At 40.1% G+C, this 19,321-nt stretch overlaps 2 protein-coding genes across 4 annotated transcripts in view; one reads left to right on the top strand and one right to left on the bottom strand.

The window, feature by feature from the left end:
* Window positions 1-1,946: 1,946 nt before the first annotated feature.
* Window positions 1,947-13,239, top strand: LOC123969421 (breast cancer anti-estrogen resistance protein 3 homolog). Of its 3 annotated transcripts, none has more exons than XM_046046798.1 (15): window positions 1,947-2,101; window positions 4,183-4,222; window positions 4,375-4,491; window positions 5,117-5,260; window positions 5,690-5,988; window positions 6,096-6,187; window positions 6,928-7,047; window positions 7,584-7,741; window positions 7,884-8,084; window positions 8,823-8,984; window positions 9,772-9,887; window positions 10,420-10,591; window positions 10,697-10,808; window positions 11,278-11,463; window positions 12,580-13,239. In XM_046046798.1, exons 3-15 carry the CDS (start codon window positions 4,396-4,398, stop codon window positions 12,795-12,797), a joined length of 2,076 nt encoding a protein of 691 aa, XP_045902754.1. In that variant the 5' UTR covers window positions 1,947-2,101; window positions 4,183-4,222; window positions 4,375-4,395; the 3' UTR covers window positions 12,798-13,239. The 3 variants fall into 3 exon arrangements, with proteins under 3 accessions (XP_045902754.1, XP_045902756.1, XP_045902755.1); XM_046046800.1 differs by having other exon boundaries at window positions 1,948-2,101; window positions 12,604-13,239; XM_046046799.1 differs by having other exon boundaries at window positions 1,948-2,101; window positions 12,601-13,239.
* Window positions 13,202-19,321, bottom strand: part of LOC123969422 (cdc42-interacting protein 4 homolog) — a 19,514-nt gene continuing 13,394 nt past the window's right edge. Inside the window, exons 10-14 of the mRNA XM_046046801.1 lie at window positions 16,915-17,024; window positions 15,866-15,998; window positions 15,693-15,760; window positions 14,869-14,975; window positions 13,202-14,782 (exon numbers count right to left, since the gene is read on the bottom strand). Of these exons, the coding sequence (XP_045902757.1) occupies window positions 14,637-14,782; window positions 14,869-14,975; window positions 15,693-15,760; window positions 15,866-15,998; window positions 16,915-17,024 (564 nt within the window). The 3' untranslated portion in view covers window positions 13,202-14,636. The remainder of the gene's footprint in view (window positions 14,783-14,868; window positions 14,976-15,692; window positions 15,761-15,865; window positions 15,999-16,914; window positions 17,025-19,321) is intronic.

The raw sequence follows: 19,321 nt of genomic DNA, 5'->3' as shown, positions 1-19,321 counted from the left end.
GATTGCTGGGTAATATGTAAATGACTGCCCAATCTTAAGTTTGTATTTGATCATGTGACAACTGACGACAAGACTACAGAACGCAAAATCTGACCAGTAGACTAACAGAGCACATGTGCAAGCTGGAAGTCGACGCTATGCACACATAAAAGTAGTTTCAAGGAGAGACAGGAGAGAAAAGAACATGAGGAGAGGGTTGCAAAGCTCCAAAATAAGATTGTTTTGGATTACTGAGGACATTGTCAAAGATCTCGCTCAATCCAGGCTCGTCGGATGCCTTTTAAATAGGTGAGTAACTTTACAAGTATTTTTTCAGTGGATGTGTTGTGGCTGCTGTGCCGCTGTTTTACAGGCTGTTATCATTTTGTGGTCAGGTCGCCGCTGAGTAACTGTTCAGTTGTGTGGATGTGCGTGGATGTGCGTGACTGTGTGCGCTGTAGCTGGCCTGTTTCCAGAACATGGTGTTGTGTTATGAGTTGGCCACTTTTCTTTCTTATTCAGCATCATAATGTCTTGCCTCTCTGTCGAAGAGGAATGTGGTTGTCGTGATTCGGGAGGTTATTGTGCTGAAGTTGCCCGAAAAAGTCTGCGTCTTTTGTGGACACCTGCTGCACTCAGCTGTTTGTAGTGACGTTTCAGGATTATGACAATGACAGCACTGGCCATGCTCCTTATAACTTTCTCTTTGTCTTCTGTACTTTGCAAATACAAAGGTCTAGTGACACAGTCCGACTCTAAAATTCATCACATGATGGTACTTTACTTTAGACTGCTGCGTCCAGGCGCACGCAACACAGCTGCTGCAGCAACAGCGTGTGTGTGTTGGAGTGAGGTACACACAAGACAACTGTTGAATTTAATATGTTAATATGGAAAGAAATTAATTTTAGGAGCTTTAAATTAGGTATTTACTGCATCTGATCTTATCAGTTGTTAAACTGTGGCAAAACAAGCAAATAAGGCACATACATTTGCCAATATATGGTTCTCTTCTAGACACAAACGCAGGGTGTGCTTTGTAATGGTGTAGCCCAAGGGCCCATCATAACAGCCTGCACTGGGGCCCGTTGTTACTACCTTACGCCGCTGACTCTCATACTGCCACACTTTGTAAAGAGAGAAAATGACAGGATAAAGTTGCTAACCTGCCTGTCAGCTCGCACTGGTCCGTTTCAGTGGATTTACCATAAAGGCTTGAATACCTGTGCACTTCTAATTAAGGTCCGGCTAGCTTAATCGCCTTCTCACAAACGAGTGAGTGAGTTCTCATAAACACGATCAGGACATCCCCACTTTAGGCTGAGGGCTTCGACTTTCCAACAAGAAATGTAGCCACTTCATGCAGATGCTCCTAGAGAGCCCCAGACCAATGTCTGATGTTGCTTATGAATTTTATAATGTTATTTTTCACTACACATAAAATCCAAATTATTGTCATGGCTAGATAATACAGCCTAAGAGATAAGTGAAACAATACTGTAGGTTTTTTGTGTAATTTGGGCGCACATCCCTTTAATCTAGTTGTAGGCCATATATGTTGTTTCCTTTCAAAGATAACTGGGTTATACAACTGACAAGTAGGCCTGATACTAATAGGTTATAAACGGAGGCTGTCAAGTTCAGGCACATCTCTGCTCATCAGTCATAAAGTGCTGAATGCTGAAAGTCCCAGAGGTTGTAAGCCTAACATGTAGGTTTCAGTGAAGAAAAGACAACGTTTGAAAAGACTAAATCAATCCCATATGTGGGATTTACCATCACATTCCTCTCTGTGCAGCTACCTACCAAATAATACTGACTGCAGCCAGGTGATGTTTTAGCTCCGCTTGTGTCGGTATCCGAGGAATGCCGGGCAGATAGCGGTGTGTTTCAGCACCAGGGCCGGGGGCGGGGGAAAGGAGGACTTGGGATAACGTGTGGGAACTCGTCTGAAACTGCGCAAGGAAGGCGAGGAGACGAGGAGAGAGGGACGAGAAGGGGGCTGGGAGGGACCGGAGCGCAGAACACATTACTAATTCACAGCTGTTGTTTGGCGATGTTAGTTTGGACCACAAACCGTAAAACATGTCTGGAACGGGTGAACTGTGAAGAGGAACGACAGGTAAGGCTGTTCGTGGGGTTTTGAACAGCTGATAAGTTCGTTCATTAACGCGAGACTTCCGTTATTTTAGACCTACTGTTGTTTTAATTTTAACAGGACTTTATGAAAATTCACTACTACTTTGGAAATCTCGAGCTGTTAAAATGTCGATTGTAGTCTTTTCAAACCAAAAAAGTCGACAGATAACATTATTTTGGTTACTTCTTGCTATCTGTTGCCTTGCCAGATCACGTCAACTAACTTACCTGTTGCACAATTTTGAAGCACTAGCGCTTAGAAAACCAAGTTACATCAAAAGAGGCAAATTAAAAGTAATTAGACCACAGTAACGCTAGCTATTAGCTTTAAAGTATTAAATTACACAGAAATACTAGTTGGATGGTGAATATTTACAGAATAGTTTGAAATATAGATCTGCAAGTGTGGTGTCAGGGAGCATTACTCAATTGGTGCTCTCCAGCACATTGCACAGGTGTTTCTTTGGGCCAACGCCCCTCAAACAGGATGTTGCACCCTCTTAGCTCAAACAAATCTTAAAACTGATTTATCTGGATTGCTGTGTATTTATGTTTTAGTCTGTCAGAGTGTATGTTGCTGTTGTCCTGATTTATTTTAACTGTAAATATACAGTTGAAACGGTTTTCAAAGAAGTGTTGATAACATTTTGAATGATGAGTAAACTAACTATAGGAGACACCTCTGTATAATGCTATACACTTTATACTAATAATGATATTGTATTTTATTTATAGAGTGCTAGCTGTGGGAATTTGCCGTTTGTCTTTGTCTTATTATAGTAAAGTGAATATCTTTGGGTTTCCAACTGTTAGACATTTTGTCACAAAACAAGCAACATGAAGACACAACCTTCTGTTTTAGCACAGCTGTAGCTACAGCGCCATTGAGGACACTAAGGTCATGTTCTTGTTGTTTTTCTGGGAGTTGGGAGGTTTTAACAGCCTTGGGGGGCTAGAAGGCCTACAGTTTAAAACTTACATGTGGCAGGCAGTTTTTAGACTGATTCCCATCATTTTGGACCGTAAGTATTCCTCCACTAGAAATGTATTCCTGTCAGCAGGAATTTATGTTGTGGAATAAAATGGTAAATCTGTGATTTTCTTAGGAAGCTTTCCTAGGAATAATCATAAAATTTGGTACTAATTATGAAAATAATGGAAAATGGACAGGCATGATTTTTGTTCAAGCTTTAATTTAAACCAACACAACTAATCTATATGGTGTTGTTGATATCCTTTTTAAAATAAAAAACTGCTTTAAATATTGCAGAAAATATAATTAAGCAGCAAACTCAATAAATAAGATGTAAACTTTTGTTTTGGTGTCTGGGGGCTGGTGTTCGAAGACTTGACTAATGACCTCAGCATTTCTAGTATCCTGGTATGGCCTTGTTGGTGTGATAACAAGGGGCCTGGTTATGTTTAGGGAATTTATTTTAACAGCACCACATCTTGCGGCCTCCAAAATTATCATACAGTTGAATCAACGCTAAAACAATTTCAAAAACACCTTAACACTATAGCCATCATGGAAGTAGGATTTATTGCAGGACTGTTATATTTGACTGAATTAGTTTTGGTAAGTATACCTAATAAATTGAAAACTAAACAGAAGTATCAAAGCTTGTGTGTTTTTATACTTCAGTGGATGTTAATAGAATATTCCAGGCCAAAGCAGGGTAAACAAGTAAAACTCACACCACTGTTTATGCACATCCCTCCAGCAATCCCAGAACACATGATTTGTTCCACATTGTTTGTTCACTCACGGTGAGGAGATGGCTGGGAGTTATCTAGTTGAGCCCTGTTGTGAGTTTCTCTGTGAGCCTTGTGTTTACAGAGGCCGGAAGGTGGAAGCTTGGGGAGGAAGGAAGATGGAAAAAGAAGCGGGCTATTAAAAGTCCCTCAGTTTGTGTGTGGTGTTAATGACAGACCCAGACCTTGGCATTGGCCTTCCATCCTTGCACTGTTCATATTCAAAAGGGGAAACATGGCACCATCATCTGTGGCTCCCTAAAGTTTAGTTTATTAGCTCCAAATCACCTCTATTCTTATGTCTTTCAGCAAGAGGAGAAGTGTCAGCACATACCTCAGCCAGCTGAAGGTAAGAGGTTGACAAATGGCGTCTATCTCTCTCAGTTACTGCCTCTTTTTTCTACATATTTTCCTTCATACCCTCGCACATAAAACATGTGAGCACAGAAAACGTGCAGAATAGCTATGGTCTCTGCTTGGCTGCTGCTGTGTGTGTTGTAGCTGTTTGGTGGTCGGAGAGAGATGGACTCATTTAAGAAGGAGCTGGAGGAGGAGCTGAAGCTCAGCACTGAGGACCTGAGGAGCCATGCATGGTATCACGGACTGCTGAGCCGAGAGGTGCTCATTGGACCATACTATTCTGGTTGTATTTACACAAACAGCTAGCCTTCCAGCACCTCTAATGCTTACCAAAAAACCATGTCGTTTTATTGTTTTTACTCTTTGTTTTTTGTATGGATTAAACTAATGAACAAGGTATAATGTGTTAATTGTTGCTCTTTAGAGGGGCTGGTAGGCAGATTTTGTTACTTTTGGACATAGCCTGGCTAGCTGTTTTCCCTTGTTTCCAGTAGTTATGGTAATTTAAGCTAACCTGCTGGTGGCTCAGGTTTCATATGGTCAGTGTTTATTAGGAACACCTAGCTAAATTTAATGCAGTCTAATAGAACAGTCTTGCAAGAAATCCTACCTTCATGAAGGTTGTATTGTATTAGGCTGCATTCGTTTTAACTAAGTGTACCTAGTAAACTGACACCATACAGATATGAGAGTGTATCAATCTTCTCATCCAACTCTCAACAAGAAAGCAAATACATGTAATTCCCAAATTGTTGAACTATTGCTTTAACCTTTTGTGCATTATAGGCAACATACAGTGGGCCTAAGTTAAATAGAGTATGGTGACATCACACGTGAACCTCTATGCACAGCTGACCAACTTAATCTGCTGACATGTCTCCAGGCTGCCGAGTCTCTGTTAGAGAAGGATGGAGACTTCCTGGTCCGAGACTCAAGCTCTGCCCCTGGTGACTACATTTTGAGCTGCTTTTGGAAGAAAGGGCCCATGCACTTTAAGATCATACGAGTGATCCTTCGTCCCAAAAAGGTGCGTCTATAGTACGTTATGTTCTGCGAGTGGGGGATAGTCGATTAATTCTTTAATCAACAATGCCAAACATTCACTCATCCCATCTTCTTAAATGTGAGGATTTTAGGCTTTGTCTTTATTTTATATCATTGTTAAATTAATCTTTTTTTTTTTGCTTGTTGGTCGAGCAAAAAAAGCAAACAAAAGGTTTGATAATTTTTTTTTTGGACTTTATGATGCTTTTTTAAAACTTTGTTATGATTCTGGGTCACAATTGTAATTATAAGGAATCCAACCTGACCTCCGCTAAGCTGCAAGCTACAATAGCCACCTTTGTAGCCTCTTGGGGATCAGTAAATGTGAGTGAGTGACTGATTGATTTTTGTTGGTCTATGTCTTTAAGGGCTCTGCTTGATAAGTATGTGTGTGTCTCCATCTGTGTGACAGGGCTACTCTCGGGAGCTGTTCCAGTTTGAGGAGGATCGCTTTGACAGTGTTCCTGCTCTGATCCGATTTTATGTGGGCGGGCGTCGGCCCATCTCTAAGGCCTCAGGCGCTGTGGTCTTTCACCCAATCACACGGACCCTTCCTCTGCGTGTCATCACAGAGCGACATGCAGAGTCCAAAAGCAGCAATAGCAGCAGCAGTAGAGGTGCAGGTGGCGAAAAACACACTGAAGCCAACAAAAGACGCAGCTTCTGCTCTTCGCACATTGACACACTGCAGGTCATCAATCCACTGCTAAGGTGGGAAGAAGTCTGTTGAAATGTAGTGTAGTATTATGCGCTGAAACACACTGCACGTACACAAAAACATATAAATATACTCATGAACTTTATTTTCTGTGTGGCAGGAGTGGAAGTCAACCTGCTAACTTGGAGAATGTGGGACGGAGGCCTTCACTTCAGTCTGCACAATCTGACAGCAACCTACGGACTGGAACTGGTACATTATCATAAACGTGCAGCCTATACATGTGTCTGTCACTCCTAACCCCTAACGTCCACTGGATGCGGCTCCATCACAGCTGCCAGAGACAAATACACTCTATTGTATCTCATTCTAGCCACCGTGCTGTCCGCCAGACACGAGCAGAGGGCCGTGCTTGTGACTAGAGGGGCCCTTCTTTCCAATTTTCTTTCTATTTCTGCCAGAGCAGCTCGCTGAAGCGTCAAATTCGCTTGTAAATGTATATAAATACAAATATTTTACTGACGGTTGGCATGAAATTAATATTTAAGGATGCATTTTCTTTGTTTCTTTGTCTTTTGCACATATAGCATAACTTGTTTTCCAACTGCTAATTCACACTAATCAGGAAATACAGATACAACATGAAGATAAGGACAATGTGCTATGTAGGAGTTGAGTACAGCCCATTAAGGACCTGTTGCAAAGTTGTTTTTAATATGCTTGTAAAACACAAAAAAAAATCAGCAAAACAACTCTAAACAGTATCGGATTTTAACTGCGACAGAGTCATGGCTAAGCTGTTGCACAACCCGAAACGCATCCAGTGGACATTTGGGGTCAGCCTCCTGTCCTGCATGGACAGCCTATATTGTATTTCTAAAACTGATTTGAGAAGGTAAAGTATAGAGTTAAACTATCATCAGAATACACAGGAAAACACAAAATCACTGTGTTGTACTTTCAACTTTCTGCTGTGACTTTTCCTCCTCCAGGTGTTCCACAGAACACTCAGTCAGAGGACACTGGCCCCGCCCCCATCTCCCCTGTGTTTCGCACAGGCAGCGAACCCCTTCTGAGCCCACAACCACGACACACACGACCCTGTCATCCAGGTAACTGGCAAACATGCCTGCATATTTTAGGATACGTTCCTAAAAATATCCCTCACACCAACACCTTGTTAATAAAATCATTGAGGACCGTGTTACTGCAGAAAACAAAACTAAAAAGAAATGTAAACTTTAGTTAGACCTTCATTTTGGTTAATAAAACGGTAATGCTTCATTTTAAGGATCATTAATTTCAGTTATTTCATAAAAGGTTCCCTGGAAAGAACTATTTAGTTTAACAGGTAAAATAGACACAAAATTGGTATTTTAATTCAGCAAGTTTAGTTTATAAGTGATTGTTAATTTTCAGAGGAATTTAACTATAAGAAATGCAAAAAAATTTTTTGGGGAAATTAGAGATGTTTGTTTCAGAGCTTTCACTTATGATCTATTTCTAAGATCCTGGTTATGGCTTCAGGGGCTGAACTTGTGTCTGTGAATGAGTGAGCAGTTGAAGGGTACAAGTATTGTAGCAGCACCTCCTCCAAAAATGGAGACTGCCAATGACACACACAGAACTTGGTCCTTCATCCTTGCAGGTGGTGGTGTAACTTTACGAGGTTCAGATGGACAGCTGCACCCCAGAGCTCCTCCTAAACCTCTCAGGGTCTCTACTGTCTTTGCCAACGCTATCCCTCCCCCACCCACAGACCGGGACTATGACCCCTCCTCTTTCTACGATGAACTGGTCATCCAGGTAAAGAACTCATCACAAATCACATACAACTCAGTTGATGTTTTTTTCTTGTCATTTCTCTTTATATTTGGGGAAATGAGGAAGGCCTTACAGGCTATCTGTAAATCCTCCATGGAGAGTTTATGTCCACTTGCTGTTCCAGGTGCCACAGTCTGGGCGGAAAGGTCATGTGGACCGACTTCGTGCAGAGGAGAAGTGGCAGAGCCGCGCCCGCCTCACAGAGACTTCCTTTGGGTTTCTGGAGGCTCAGCAGAATGAAGCATCATCACAGCTGCCGTTTGACATGGTGTTTCAGAAGAACACGACAGAGGAAGTGAAGGACTGGCATTTTGAAAAGCCACATGTTTGTATACATTTTTATTTATTTATTTTTTACACAGTTTTTTTAGTTTTCATATTTGCTTCTGTTTTAAGTAAAGAAGAAAGTGATACGACGTTTTAAAGGACTACAGTCAATCTCCAATTAAAATGCATGACCAAATAATGAATTGCTTTATCAAGAAAATAATTTTAGATTAATAAGTTTAATTTCAAATAAAAATAATCAACTCGATGTTAAGTCTGATCGATTACACAATTCTGCAGACATTTTCATATCAAATAGAAAGTAAAGTATAAGTGATTTGCAGTAAAGATGGTGATGCTGAGGATTATAATTTGGAAATGTGTGTAGCTAGTAATCTGAATTACACTGCATATCTAAAACCACAGCAACATAAAAGGAAACTGACCTTGACCACCTGGACCTTGACTTTTGTTAAAACTGACACATTCTTGAGAAAATTAATGCATCAATCCTCATGTTGTTTCTAACCTGTGATGACTTATTTACTGATTGTCTTTTTGCCACTAGGTGTCAGAGTGAAACTGCCTGGACAGTTTGTAACAGCTGTCTATTTCAAAAGTGCTCCATAAAGTTTTTATTATTATTTAGAAATAACAGCCTCAGAATACAGTCAGTGGCCTCGGTAATTAACTATGCTGTGGAAATAAGTTGAGCATTGCACACCTACAATATGTAACAGCTGTTGTGTGGTCAGTTGTTTACTAATGTTGTAATATCCTTCCTACATCATCACAGATGGAGTTAGAATCGTGTTTCCAGTTGGACCAGTTTCAGTCACTGCTCTTGCCGGAGAACAACCGGCCTCTAGAGCCCAGTGTCCTGCTGGCACTCAAAGAGTTCTTCAACCGCTCTAACGCCAACACAACTGCTCTCCACATGCTCAGTGTTGACTGCCAGGTAGCTCTCAACTTTAACTTAGTCAAGTTGATCTTCAGAATCAATATATGCTTTATTTGTGTTGTTTATACACCTGATAAATGCAATGCAAAACAAATATGCAACATCCTAACAACTTTTCAGATCAAATGCAAATAATAGGCTAAAACTACCATATTCCTTATGATTTAAATTGCTTCAGATTGCATTTTAGTCCTCATGCCCAATCATATTTTTTTGTATGTTAAATCTTGAACTGAGGGTGTGTGGAAATCCCTGTTTTGTGCTCCAGCCATCTTGGAGTATCTTAAAATTATAAATTGAAACTGAAACATGTTTCAGTGTTCATACAGGCACCAGGCTATTGCTTTGAGATAGACATAAAAATATGTGAACCTATCCTTCAATGTGACGGTCCATTAAGAGATTTTATATTTTCTGCATTCCCTATAAAATAGTGGTTTTCATCCAGGCATACATCACATTACTATGACAAAAAAAACCTCACAGTATCCTGTCAGGAAAGAGATTTTAGGGCTGTTACCAAAAGACAAAATTCAGCAGTCTATATCGACATAAAGAAGGGTAGCAATTATATAAAAAATAGGAAATTTGATAAATGGCTTTTATTCTTAGATTTCACAAAAAGTGAAGAATTCACTGAAGTCCAATGATGGTTTGTGAAGTGACGTTTTCAGTAAACTCAACAACCCAATTCCCACAAATTGAGAAGAGGTTGAATAATCACTCAGTGAACTGGATGTAAAACCTGACTGGCCATTGATTTGTCATTGTTGTGGTGCTGCAGGTAGCGCGCATCGTTGGGGTGACTGATGAGCAGAAAAGGATTATGGGAGTTGGATCAGGGCTGGAGCTTGTCACTTTGCCACATGGACACCAGTTGCGACAGGATTTGTTAGAAAGGTACATGCAGCTGACACACTTTATACACAACAGATGAATAAATATGGGTAGATTAAAGAGTTGGTTGAGATGATAATTGGATCACATTTCAGATGATGTTTGTTCATATTTTCTCATTTATCCCTCGTGGTATCTAGCCATACAGATATCTTTGGTTTAATTTGTGTAGGTTTTAAGGTATCCATCTCCTTGCTGACGGGATTGCTTAGTTTGGTTTGTGGTGCTGAAAGAATTAGAAAATGTATTTGACAGTGATCAGTGTCCTCGTTAACAGTTTTCAGGAGGACTGTTTCTTTGGTAAACAATAGTTCTGTGTATTATCCAGAGTACCCTGCCCCCAGTAAATGTTGCTTCTTTTTTTACATGCAATTCTGTGGGTACCACAAAATTACTTTCACCTTCATTTTATTGGGGTGGATCGGGGTGGATGGATGCCACTAGTGGGAAGTGAGAAAACTGTCCCTCACCAACTGCCTTATTCTATTGCCTGCTATCTCAAACACCACTGATCCATTAATCTTTCAATTTTTAGGCATCATCTATTAGCACTGGGAGTCGCAGTGGACATCCTAGGCTGCACAGGGACTGTGAGCCAGAGGGCAGCCGTTTTACATAAATTAATCTTATTGGCTCAGGCTCTGAAAGAACACGCCCACGACCTCTATTCCTTCTCAGCCGTGATGAAAGCTCTGGAGATGCCTCAGGTGGTGTAATTATTACATATGCTTGCTCAATGCAAACTTAAGCCATGTGGAAGCTGGTTTAAGTTTTTCAGCACTCATGGTACGTTTGTGCATCGACATATGCAGATAATGCGACTGGAGATGACGTGGCGTGCACTGCGGAGGAACCACACAGAGACTGCGGTTTTATTTGAGAAGAAACTCAAACCCTTTATGAACTTGCTTAATGAGGGAGACGGTGAGTGGTGGACACAACAGTTATTTGGCTGATGCTTTTGTCCAATGCAACTTTTGTGAGGGAAGTGCCGGCATCGGCTGTTGAGGTGTAGGAAGAGTTGAAATGCAGAACAGGTCGGAGCTGCAGTCAGTTTGTTTGGCTACACTGTAAAATCAAACAGACGGGGGGGGCACAGCTGAAATTGACCCTTGAGACAATTAATCAGACTTTACACAGCTTCCTCTGTAGCCGCTAAGGCTTTATACGACCCTTTTCACATATTTAGTAGGATTCCCTGAAACCTATAAACTGACTTGGATGTGTAAAATAGGCAAACTTCCCCTTTTTTATAGTGATGGTCTAGGGGTTAAAACACCTGATAGGTTAAAACAAGTGCTTTATAAATAACACAGTGACCCAGTTATTAAATAGTGAATGTATTGGACTGCATTGAGTCATATGTGTACTGTCTTAATATGTTTTTCTGTAGACTCTGTAGTCCAGGGTCCTATAGCCGTACCACACCTTGTTCCTCTGCTGATGACAATGGAGGGTGAGGACCCGGTGGAGAACAGTGAGCGAGGCTGTCAGCTTCTGTATGATGTCCTCCAATCAGCTCGCAGAGCTGCGCTGCATGCACAAGATTATCAGCAGCATGCACACTCTCTGCTCACAGGTACACACATGCATGTACAGTAATGTCTTTCTTAGAGACAGTGACAGACAATGGGCATCATGCTTTAACAGTACTGTATTCTTATCCTAAATCTTTTCTGTGAGGCTTGTTCGTAAGAGTGTTGCCAGTCAGATTCACCGAACACTAGTCTTAAACTGTGCAAACTTGTCATAAATTATTTGTCTTAGCCTGATGAATGTCACCTGTTCATGAAGAGGTGTGTTAATGAGATTTGATTGTTAGCATAAGCAACCCCCCGACATTGAGTATAAAAAGATTAATTTCACACCATATAGCTTCAAGTCAAAATCATAACAGACTGCACCTTATGAGTAGGGGTACAGTATTAGAAAATATCAATTAGATGCCAATGACATATCATTAGAGAAGCAATGTACTTGACAGAAATAAAGACAGAATGGTTTGATATGAAGTTGGATGCTTAAAAAGTGGTGACTTAGACAGGAGTTGGTCAAGAGATAGATGAGAGAATATTTTACAGTGGGGGATGTTTCGCTGTCTGTATTATAATGATGATGTTCTCCTGGACATCAGCTTACATAGATGAGTTTAAGGCAGCTGTTGGAATGGGAGAATTTTCCTAATATTTACTATTTTGTATGTTGCCATGTTAAAATATGCCAATAAATAAAACATATTGGCATATTTTATATAAAATTCTAAAAATAAAAAACCTCATATTGGCAGCCTAAAGACAATGATATGGTGAACAGAATATAGTTTCATTACGTTACTATTTATCTAGTATTTATAGTAACTTTTATTTTTGTTGATTTCCGTAATAAGTTCATTTAGATTAAGGGATTATACTATGATTCTTAAGTCTCTCCTGTGGAGAGTGGCAGACTTTCAGTACATGTGAGTTCTGTTTTGTTATCTTACATTAGAAGTATAAGAAAGTTGGTGAATGCAAAGAATTCTCTTAAATCTCATATGTGCCACTTAAGAACAAATCTGTTTGTGCGTGTGTTTCTTGCATGAGGCCCGTTGTAAGGTAGGCACATAACACACTTACTCTGGCAGGAAGCATATGGTATTATACTCAGTGTACATTGAAACAGAAATGACATCATTTGTGTTATCTGATCGGATCAGATGTCCATCACACTGTTTCAGCAGGAGACTGGAAGCCAATCCCTGAGCTGCTGGAGGCTTTCCAGACAGAGTTTGCCCTGAGGCTGTTCTGGGGTCAGTCAGGGGCAGCAGCTGACAGAAAGGAGCGCTACATGAAGTTCGACAAGATTCTTTGTGTCCTCTCTGATAAACTGGAACCCGTGGAGATCACCCCACAACAACCTGACGCTCTAACCTGAGCCTTAGGGCCTGTTTCACTAAGTGAAAGGTGAAATCAGCACTTTCTTCACTAGAAGAACATAAAAAGCAGTGAATAAAGTGAAACATTTAAGTTGACCCTCGTGTTGCAGGAGCTAAGGCAGCGATCACACAGGCAAGGGGAGAAGTTATTTTTGAGATGTGAGAAGGTTAAGCTTATCATGCGACAGTGGATTATTTTTCCTTTTTAAGCAAATATGAAATTGTTTACCCAAAAACTAGCATCTGTTTACTTCTTCCATTGTGCATTTCTGATCAGACAGTTTGGAATCAAGTATACAACAAGTGTTGCTTGTCAAAAGGACCAACATGAACACTATTAAAATTAAGTTAGTTCCCTTTGTACATGACCTGCTGCTGTTAAGCAACCACACTGGAAACTGTGTTTTTGATCGTTTCTGATGCAATAAATGTATTTCTTTATTTTTTGCATGTATTATTTCTCATGAATGATTCTAAAAAAGAAACAAAAAGACAACAAATGTTTTTTCCACTAAACGATACATGTAAATACATATGTCTTTTTAAAAATGGGTCATACAATAATACCCCTTAAATGTTGAGGAAACATCAACTAGTGCAGGACAGATTGATAGAGAGCGAGATTTTTTTAAAGCCCCACTCAACTTGTCTTGGATGTTTGAGCTTTAATGTGCAGAATGGTGTGTTTGTGCAGAGTTTAACACGAGAAGGCTGTTGATCCAGTGAGAAGCTGAATCACAAAACTCCATTTTCCTCCCTTTTAAATCTAACCTGGTGTCATTAATTCTTTGAACATTTTGTAGAACAGGTTATCTGTATTTAAAGTCAGAATAACGGCAAAGATTTTTAAAAATGTCCATTGTTTCAGAGGATTTGAGTGAGATTTAGAGGTCCGGATGTGATTATCCACAGCCCTTTCTGGGTTAAAATATCTTCCAAAGTTTATTTGAAGCTAAGAGGAGGAAGTTAAAGTATTTTTAATGTGAAATTTCTCTTTGTTTTCCCAGACAGAATTTCCTGCTTATATGTAGAGGAGGGATAGTAATACAAAGAAGTATTTAAAAACACTTAAACTTTGACAGATACCCACTTGATTAGTCCAACTCAGACTGCTAATGACTCATTAGCTTCAAAAGAAAGTGGAAATATTTTAATTCTAAACTTGGACTGTGGATTTTGTTCACCATCACTTACATTAGAAGCTCATTAGGGAGGGATCTCCTCAGGGTCAGTATGAACAGGAAGAATTACTGCAGTAAGCACAACATGTTTCAGTGTTCATACAGGCACCAGGCTATTGCGTTGAGATAGACATAAAAATATGTGAACCTATCCTTCACTGTGACGGTCCATTAAGAGATTTTATATTTTCTGCATTCCCTATAAAATAGTGGTTTTCATCCAGGCATACATCACATTACTATGACCAAAAAAACCTCACAGTATCCTGTCAGGAAAGAGATTTTAGAGGGCTGTTACCAAAAGACAAAATTCAGCAGTCTATATTGACATAAAGAAGGGTAGCAATGTAGGCTACTATGATGCTGTTATATGAGTTGACACTGACAAAATGTTCAGGTATACATTCAAAGGTTTGGTTTTTAAAAGAGCTGAAATCTATGAAGATCAGACAGGACTGACAATCTCTCCTGCTTCAGCGAAGAGAGACAGACTCGATATCGCAATCAGCCTCGATAACAAGCTTTCTAATCTCACATATTCATCTCACTATGCACGTCACTGGCTGAGATAAAAGATGTAGAGAAAAGCTCCAATTATCATGGATGACTTTGTATTCACCTTTGGCTCTTAACTTTCCATCACAAGCTCTGAGTGTGTTATGGGCCAAGTTTGACATAGGATGAAGGTATATAGCCCTCTTCTCCACTGGCTCTAAGTACTCTCATCCATCCATCTCCTTTATCCTCCTCCATTATACTCAACAGCTCTCCCTCCGTAATGGAAATGGTGCCCTCACTGTTGCCTGCACACAAACACACACAAGTAAGACTTAAAAGGCTTAAATGACATCTATTTATGAACAAGTTGAGTGTAAATATGACAATGTACCTTCAAAGGTGTACAGAGCCACGCAGTGGCCAACAGGGCTTTCTATGTCGTCAAACTCGTCTTCAAATTCTGTGTAGATGTTGTGAGACTGGTCAGCTGCTACAACACTGAAAATAAACAAATCAAGACATGTAATTTCATCAGTCTTTTCTGCAACACCTGTTCACATTTATAAAAATAGTTGGGCATTTTGAGAAATACATGTATTTGCTTTCTTCCCGAGAGTTAGATGAGATACCACTCTTATATCTGTAGAAGTAAGTTAAACATCCAGCAGTCGGTTGCCCAGTTGGTTATCTTAGCATAAAGACTTGAAATGGGGAAACAGCTAGCTAGTAAAAACAACAAGATGTTATATGGGGAATTTGGTGTCAGATAATTTCTGTCGCAGTGACTTCCTGGAGTTTTCCCTGGCTGCATGGCAAACTGACGACAAGACACCCCATGCTTCCAGTGGGAGGCCTGGATCATGTGACTGACAAAGACAGCCAAAGATGTCAGTAGAATACTTTTCAGTAGCCTTGCTAGTTTATCTATTTGCATTGTTAATAGAAGAATAAGACAGACAGAATAACACGACTGTGCTTAAAAGTTTTTGTAAAACAAACAAATTAGTGAGAATGCTTTAAATCTTGTGAATCAACCTGCTGCATTTCTTTACTCTTTCACCTCTAGTTTCGACAAATTGTGATTCAAGTAAATCCAAATATTGCATTACTGAACAAAAATGAGATTGGTATTAATTTCCTCATTTAACTTGCTGCAAGAAAGCCATAAGGGTATTTCCTGAAAAGTCAAACTGCTCCTTTAAACATAGGTCTTACCTATGTCGAGTATTATTGTTGATGGTGTTGGACGATTCCTCTCCCCCCACTGCTTCTGACAGCCACGTCTATAATGAACCAGCAATAGATGTTAATGTTGCATAAAAGCACATATAATGTAATCTGATAATGCACACAACATAGGCATGCATTGTGTGTGTATGTGTGACAACCTCATATTTGGTCAGCTCCCCCCTTAGGCGGCCTATGTTGTGAGCAGTTTCTGTGATCTGAGGCTCCAGACTGGAGGGGTCTCCCATCTGTGGATTCTTCTCATACACACCCTTCATCTTCTCCAGTGCGTCACTGAGGTCAGAAAGGTGAAGGAAAGCGTTATTGTTTTGGAAATGTGAGCACTCATTAAGGATGTTTTTCTCCTGTGCAGCACTGCTGATAAGGACAGGAGAAGTTTGTACAAATTGGGAGACTTGCTGAAGAGACATTAATGAGGTTGGGCACTGATGGTGGGTGGAAAAAGTCTGGCTTAAACTTACAACAACAAAGTTATAGGTTTAAGATCAGGGCTCTGTGTGTGAACCAGTCAAGTTCTTCCGCAACAAACTGGGAACATTTCTTTACAAGGGGTTTTGTCATATTGATCAAGGATATTACAATAAAGCTACGAAACAAATGTGTTATTTAAAGCATTGAAATCCACATTTCTCAGCTTCTTCATATAAGCCATGGAGTCCTATATTAACACTTTTCTGCAAAAGTTGCAATTGTTCTCATTAATTCACGAGAGACGTTTGTGTCTATGGTCTAATCTGGGCTCTACTCACTGGTTTGAAGTGGACGGGGCTCAATTGGAAAAAGGTGATGTCCTGTAATTCTGTACACCAATCAGAGTTGTTTGCTTATGTTGCCAGACTGCAATCAAGTCAAATTTGAAACCCCATCCACACAGTTATACTGAAGAAGATTAGCTCAGTGGAAAACTCTTAGATACAAAACTTTAGGTCATTTAGTCATGGATATTCAGCGTTATAGAGAACTTTTAACTTTTAACACTTTTAAGAGGCTTTTAAGATCTTCTACTCTGAACTAATTAGGTGTCCACCAATAAAAATTAAATTAGGGCACCACCACATACGGTCCAACCTATGCTGTCCAAAACAGATGCTCACAGTGAATACCATGAGTTCAAACTAATACTCAGTAGATTAATTATAAATTACAAAGGCCTTGGGGATGCCTGTGATGCTGTTGGTGATATTGTCACCTTTGGTCCTGTGCCTTTTGCAGCTCCTTGGTGATGTCATCAATCTTCGCATGCAGCCTCTTCTTCCTCTGCTCCGGAGGAAGATGAGAGAAATCTTCTGCTGCGGGCAGCTACACACGTACGCGCACACACACACACACACACACACTGTAATTGTCCTAAGCGTCATGTATACAGACTCTTATTACTGCTCACCACCAGATGTCACTCCTCCCTATCTCTAACTCTCATTCCCACTGCTAATAAGACATCTACACACAGACTGACAGGTTAATGCTGCATGTTAGTCTAAGAAACCTAACAATACAGAGCAATACACATCATTATTTTGTGTGAAGGAAACAAACCCTGGTTAGAGAGGAGAGAGAGGGTGAGGAGCATGGCTGTTCAGAACCCATAACACCCTGTGAGAATACCACTGAATTTCAGCTGCGCTTTAATCTGCTTCCGGACTAGTTGAAGCTGAGCTCATGCAGACTAAATGAGGCCGGTGTGATGTGATAAAAGATGGATAATTTTCTCAAAATCTTGAGTTCAAAGAAAGGGCCTAATTTTTTGTCTCCACAGACACATATTTAGATAACAATATGCAACTAGAGATCTTAGACTATATCCACTGAATAACTACTTCTCTCCCCATGAAGACTGAAAAGTGTTCACAGTGTTCTTGTGTGGATTATCCAAAGTAGCAGCGATACTTTTTCTGAAAGGAAATGTTGTGTTGAATGTTTTTAAAATAAAATTTTCACTTACATTCTTCTCCATTGTAAATGGGAGGAAAGAATAATTTCAGTGAGCGATATCTAAAAACCAAAACAATTTGCTTAGTTATGAGATAGGAGTCCGTGGTACAAACATACTGTCCTTTTAGCGACTGAAAACCCAAACCGAGTTTGTCCCCCTCATGTATTAATATCTTTCCGAAAAGGTATTACCCAGTGAAACCCATATAGTCATTTAACATAACTTACTGTTGCTCTGACAGTACTTCCAGAATCCCCTTAAGACTTTTTTAACAATCTTAGTGAAAAATTATCTATTATACTATGTTTTAATATTTCTATCCAAAACGTAATATTTTCACACACAATAACGTGTTAATGTTTTGCTTGTGTGTTTTACAAAAAGAGATGTCAGTTCTGTATACCTGGATTATTCTTTCATCCAGAGTCTTTGAGGATTCTGGACATACCTTCAGAAGAGCGGTAAGTTTTGTTGAACAATCTTCCGAGATGGCTGGAAAAATTTATTTGGAAAATTGGATGCTTAAAGCTGTTATTTACATGTAATGGTAATACAAGCACCAACTGGGGCTGGACGGAGCTAACTAACTTGCTAACTAACAGTATACACTAGTTAACAGCCTCTAGTACTTTCTAAAAGACACATGGATGAATTTCAGCATTCCACTTTCTGGTATGACCCAGACTTTGTACCTTTTAACCCACAGGAGCGAGTGCAGCACCAGAATTATGTTATTTCAGCACCTGTTCAGTCCACCCTATATATATTCCTTAATAAGTGTCACTGTGTGCTTTTCAGCATGCAATATCTAAACAGAGAGCATAGGTGTACAACACACACACTGAATGGGAAACACACTTTTACAATAATAGGCATAGTGACAGTTTTTACAAAAGAACAGGGGGTATAAAGTAGCAATATCCAGATATAACAGCAGGAGTAATAGCATCAATGGGACAAATACATGAGAGAGGAGATGTTTACAACATATGACATGGGGATTGGACCTGAGCAGATGTCGTCACTCACCCAGTGCTGTTTGTGTAATATCTTTAAGGTGGAAATCCTGGGTTTGACAGAGCGTTTGAACTCTCTCAGACAGAGAGAGAGGGGGGAGTGCTGCAGCTTAGAGAGGGGGAGGAAGAGGGGGTGGCTGCCCGGTAGGAAAGGCGACGGGGGAGAAAAAGACAGAAGGGTAAACTGAAGGGGGGGGGGATACAAGGTGGAGGAACAGGGAGCAGAGAAAGAGGAGCACAGGAGGGAGATTACACTGGTAGAAGAGAAGAAGAGTCAAACAGATGCGGATATTTTTGTAATAAAGTGGACAAAGAGTTAAAAGGAGAGCACGTGGTGTTTTCAGGGCAAGTCTGTGCAGCAGACTGGAATTAGTATTGGCCCCTGAGGGCAACAGGGTGGTGGGGTAAGACATGAGTGGAATGTGTGCTGAGTTTTGAGTGTGTGTGTTTGTTTCAAAGCATTGTTATAAGACCTTGTGAGTGTAATTTGCACTTCTTCAGTGGTCAACAGGAGCAAGATAAGGACAGGGCTGGGTTCTTCTCTTTGTATGGATTAAGATTAAAGTCTTTACAGCTGTCTTAAAATGTATCTGCAACGAGCCCTCAAACCTGCGAAAGGTTTACAGGTTTATCCACAGTAACGTGAC

The sequence above is a fragment of the Micropterus dolomieu genome, linkage group LG04 (assembly GCF_021292245.1).
Source record: "Micropterus dolomieu isolate WLL.071019.BEF.003 ecotype Adirondacks linkage group LG04, ASM2129224v1, whole genome shotgun sequence".
In the NCBI taxonomy this organism is placed as follows: domain Eukaryota; kingdom Metazoa; phylum Chordata; class Actinopteri; order Centrarchiformes; family Centrarchidae; genus Micropterus; species Micropterus dolomieu.
Note: the sequence above shows the minus strand (reverse complement) of the source record. Positions and strands in the feature narration are given on the sequence as shown.